The sequence below is a fragment of the Pteropus alecto genome, unplaced genomic scaffold (genome assembly GCF_000325575.1).
Source record: "Pteropus alecto unplaced genomic scaffold, ASM32557v1 scaffold95, whole genome shotgun sequence".
Classification (NCBI taxonomy): domain Eukaryota; kingdom Metazoa; phylum Chordata; class Mammalia; order Chiroptera; family Pteropodidae; genus Pteropus; species Pteropus alecto.
The window spans coordinates 23,065,473-23,070,372 of record NW_006441071.1 but is presented as its reverse complement, the minus strand read 5'-3'; the positions used below and the strand labels follow the sequence as shown (position 1 = coordinate 23,070,372).

Genomic DNA, 4,900 nt, shown 5'->3' with positions numbered 1-4,900 from the left:
CGCCCCAACTTTTTCGCGCGGTCTGTCCTGTGCCAAGGGACGCCCATCTCCGGAGTCGGCAACGCTCCCAACAGCAGCTTGCCCTCTCCTCCCTGGAGCTAGTGCGGGCTGCGTGAGCCAGGATCCGGGGTGTATTTGAGCTTTCCCCCGCGCTCAGGATTCGCTCCCGCCTTGGAGCCCACCCGCGGGAGGGAGTGAATTCCGGAGGTCCAGGCCTCTTACAACGGAACTCAAGTCGGCCCGCATCTTTTCTCTCCGAACCCGGGTGCCCGTCGAGGGTCGGCTCAGCGACCCGCCGGGCGGAGGATCGGGGCGCTCCGAACCGCGTCGCCCCGTCGGTTGCTGCGCGCACCATGGCCGGCTGCTGCTGCCTGTCCGCGGAGGAGAAAGAGTCGCAGCGCATCAGCGCCGAGATCGAGAGGCAGCTTCGGCGGGACAAGAAGGACGCGCGCCGGGAGCTCAAGCTGCTGCTGCTGGGTGAGTGACAGCGTCTCTTTGACACCTTCCCTCCCCGCTGCTTCCCTTGCCGGGATCCCTGCCGGGCGTGGAGCTGAGAGAGGTGCAACGTGGTTTCTTCCAATCCCGGGGGCTTACCTACGCCTTAGGCGCCTGTCCTTTGTACCTCCAACTGGTCGACTTTCGTTACCCCCATACAGGGTTGAGACGGAACACTTGACATATGTCAGCCAGCTATTCTGGTTAGTCTTTTTCTCTAAAGCCTCGACCTCCCCCACCTCCGCTGCCGGCACCCATAATTTCTGCCGCATCCCATTTTGGATGTTCTGGTCGTTGTTGGGGAACCGCCTGATACACCTCTTGGGTTCAGCTTTGGCTTCTGCTCTCTCAGCTCTAAATTGGTACAGTTGACTGAGCGCTTACCAAGTGCCAGGCTATGTTAAGTTCTGGGTATCACCGCCAGTAACGCAGGCAGGTCACATCCCCATTTTAGAGAATTAAAAATGGAGACGCGGGAAACTGGTGAACTTGCTTTGAGGAAGGGCAGCAGATACCAGGTCAGTCGTGGGGGTGAAACCCAGGTGCGGGCCACTCTCCTCACTGTGACCCCCCCTCTGTTTGCCTCCGTGGCTCCCTCTGGCAAGGCCTTTCTGTTTGCAGCAGGCCCAAACCTCCCTTGCCCAGTCAATTCAGTGCGTGCTGGTTTCTAGGGTTTGGATTTTGTGGCCTCAGCTGCCTCAGCTAGTTCATCGGGCTCTTTTGGTCTCCCTGAACAGCCACTAGGTAGAACACCCACTTTCAAAAACAAAAACATTTAAGGTTTGTCCAATTTATGCCCTAGGGAAAGGAATCTATTTTTCTGACTTTGTAGAACCCCGTTCAATCCATTTGCTCTTTGAGGAATATTCACCTTTTCTGTCTTCTAGACTAGGATATTGGCTTGTCAAATCGTCCTAGATAGTTGCAAGTATTTCAATTTTCTTTTCATTTCTTCCAGACAGGAAGTCTCTAATACCGGTTTATTTGTTTTTAATATAAGGAGTCACCCTCCCAGAAAACTTAAAGAGAAGTCTATCTAGTTAGAATAGAGGTTTTTAGTCAGTGTTGCCCTGGGCAAGGAAGCCTTTGCTCTTATTTCCTGGATTTAGAGGGGAAGGGTCTGGCCTTCCCCAACCACTCCCACTGGGTTAAGTGTCCCAAGCTAAATTGAGCTGCCCACCCAAAGTTCATGCTGCAGCCTGTCCCCCCCGCCACCCCTACTCCAATGGAATTCCCTGCCCGGAGTCCCTAAGACTGCTTTCAGGACCTGTGCAAGCTGGGAGGGCAGACTCTCCCACCCCCACCCCCACCCCCACCCCTAGGAGTGCCCAAAGGGGCAGCTGTGCGTAGTTGTGTAAGAGCTTGGAAATGTGGGCTGAGGGTCCACAGGTGTGCCCAGGAAGCCTCACTGGGGAGAGACGGAGCCTGGGTGGGGAAGGAAAGGGATTCTGCCCATTGGCCAGGGTGACTCTTTCATGTCTGGCTTGGAACTCTGAGGGGTCTGAGAATTCTAAATTGTACTTGGACTTTCAGGTGGTTATAAAGCTACATTTTTTCAAGAGAGAAGGATTGTGTGACAATTTGCTCGCTTGATTAGCACTTTAAAGTAGTAATTATGTGGGCCTCTGTACTCTTGCTGCAGGCCCCACAGATGATAGAGGTGGGCCTGGCTTTAGCTGCATATTTTTTGTCAAAGACAGGCTGAATCCTCTTTCATTTTGAAATATTTTGGTTTGTGTCAGAATGAAATACACTCTCTGGAATATACCAGGAGCTTGGCAAATGCTGGCTCTTTGTATGCAAAAGTAGCAGTAAACTGAGCTATACTGTATTAGTTACAAGCCTAGTCATTTGAAATAAAATGCTTGCATTTACATTCAAACTAGAGGAGGAATGTTTGCAGATAACTTGTTTGCCCTGGAAGTCAAATTTAATCCTGGCAACTAGAATCCTTCTTCGCCTGCCCCAGGCCCTTAGCCTAACCTTCTTCCTATTTCCTCAAGGCAGGACTGCCTGGGCTCCCAAGACTCCCATTTTCATCGTGCCCAGTTGTAATTAGCTCCTCATGTCAGTGCTAGTGACTCAGAAACTGCTGGAAATAGTTTCCAAACCACATGGAGCTGTCCATGTGGTTTGGAACTCCAGAAGGATGGACTTTAAAACCTCCGATTTCTTAGTCTTTAAGGGAGCAGGGCACCCTTCCATTTTTCCCAAAACAAAGGAGGAGCCAATGACTCAGAAAATACAGGAGTCAGGGAAGGGTCTGTGCTGTTTTGTCTGAGGTCATGCAGTTTGAGTGCAAAGTTCTTTCACCTGACTATAGTGGATAGATTAGATGATCCACTGCTCAGATGCCTCAGGTGAAAGCTCCATTTTGCAAATGGGAGTTTAAGATCCTGTGTGATGCATGGAATGACCTGAAAAGCCCACTCTCACCAGGAGGCATGCTTGTACAACGAAATTATCTGAGGATGTTTCCAAAGTCAGTCCATATTCCCCGTTTGTACTTAATAAAAGGATGGGTCAGTGTCTGTAAGAAAGATAAAAGTTGCCCTGTAGTTAGGGCTAGTAATTGCGAGATGTCAGTGTGATGCTTTCTCAGCAGGAGATGGGAAATAAAGCCGGTGGTGGACTTTAGTAGGAAGAAATTCCTTATCAGGAATTTTATCCTCAGATAAAAGTAGGATAATAAGAAGCCTGATGAGTACTATTCAGTGTAGGAAGAAAGTGTCTGGACAATGGCAATTAAATGGGGAGAAATGTGATCTTTTATTATTATTATTATTTTAGTATTAAATGGGGCTTGGTGAACTGCTACTCATTAATTGAGTTGAGTGTCTCCAGCAACTCTGATGGCTTAATTTTAGATGGAGACCTCATGTTGGAACTACCTGGAAGGAATGTTTATCGAAGAATTGGAATTTAACTTATGTCAGTGTAAGAGTTAAAAATGTAGGTTTTTTGGCCAGACACCTTGGATTCAAACACTGGCTCTATCCTTTCCTCACTGTGGACTAAGTTCTCAGCTTTGTTTGGCAATGAGCTATTGGTGTCAGCTATCATAGCTTCATTTTTGAGCATTTTTTTTTTAGCTACCAGTGAGGTATCATTTTCCATTTTAATTGATCAGTTATAGGTTGCATAGCAGTTTGTTTAAACAATCCTGTTAGTGCTTTAACAGAAATGTCTTACTTTGAGTCTCCCTTACTGATTTCTGAGCCATAAGCTGGTTTTAAAGTCTCTCTTCCTGCTTGCACCAAGTGTGGAAAATCCAAGTCCCAGAAAGTTTTACTGCATTGGTTATAACAAATAACCAAGAGCTATCATGTTCTGGGCTGAAGTCTGTTGGAGGAAATGGTGCCAATAGTATGGTTTCTCGGTAGATGGTGACAGAATTTTCTGGCTGTGTGAAGAGGAAAAGGAGTGAAATGGTTATGTATGCCCACGTTCCTTCCTTCCGCTTTGCTTAATCCAATAGGCTTTTCCAAAGTGCCAGGCATAGCGCTCAGTTCGGGGGATCATTTCCAAGCATTGAGTTAGAGGTGCTTTTTCACAAGTAACTGTTACAAGGAAGATGGTCATAGATGCTTAAAAGAGACTGCAAGTTGTACTGGCAGAGTGTGAAGGGGGAGCTTTTGGAGGAGGGATCCTCTGAGTGGGGCCTGGAAAAATGGGGAGGGTAGGATGCTGGTGTCATCATATGGGGGCTTGTGCAGGACATACGCAAACTTCTCCCAGCCTACCAAGAGAAATTTCTGAGGACACTAAGTGGTGTTCTTAGGACCTGGGATAATATGAAGGACCCCTCAGGGGCAGATTTCATTGAGTTTTGGTGTTTTAACTATTTTTGTGACGACTGTGTTCACTACAAAAATAGATGTTAATGTAAAAATGCTTAGTTTCTGTGCTATAATATGCTTCGGGTAGGAGGACCATGGGATCATGTCTGTGGCTTATGTCCATCCTGGCTAGAATAAACCAACCTCTACAGATAGCCTCTTCCATCCACGACACAGCAGTCCATAGAGGCCTCTCAAGGGACAAATGCAAGCCCTCTCTCTTTATTCTGCCTTTAAATGAATACAGAACTTTTCAGGTAATGCCTTTATGCCTTTTCAAATAAGCTTTATTGAGGTAAAATTTACATACAATAAAAGTCGCCAATTTTAAGTATACAATTTGATGTGTTTTGACAAATGTGAACAGTTGTGTAAACATTAGCACAATCATGATATAAAACATTTCCGTCATCCCCAAAACTTCCCTGTGCCTCTTTGCAGTCAATCTCCTCCCCTAAATTATTATTATTTTTTTTATTTGGGAACAATTTGTAAGGATAAATATAGCACAAGAAACCACAGGTATACCTTATTCCCAACCTATTGAAATTTTATTCGATTTTCTT

At 46.8% G+C, this 4,900-nt stretch overlaps 1 protein-coding gene across 1 annotated transcript in view; it reads left to right on the top strand.

Annotated features, from left to right (window-relative positions):
- The first annotated feature begins 235 nt into the window (after nucleotides 1-235).
- GNA14 (G protein subunit alpha 14) overlaps nucleotides 236-4,900 on the top strand; it is a 154,934-nt gene continuing 150,269 nt past the window's right edge. Inside the window, exon 1 of the mRNA XM_006918454.3 lies at nucleotides 236-477. Within this exon, the coding sequence (XP_006918516.1) occupies nucleotides 354-477 (124 nt within the window). The 5' untranslated portion in view covers nucleotides 236-353. The remainder of the gene's footprint in view (nucleotides 478-4,900) is intronic.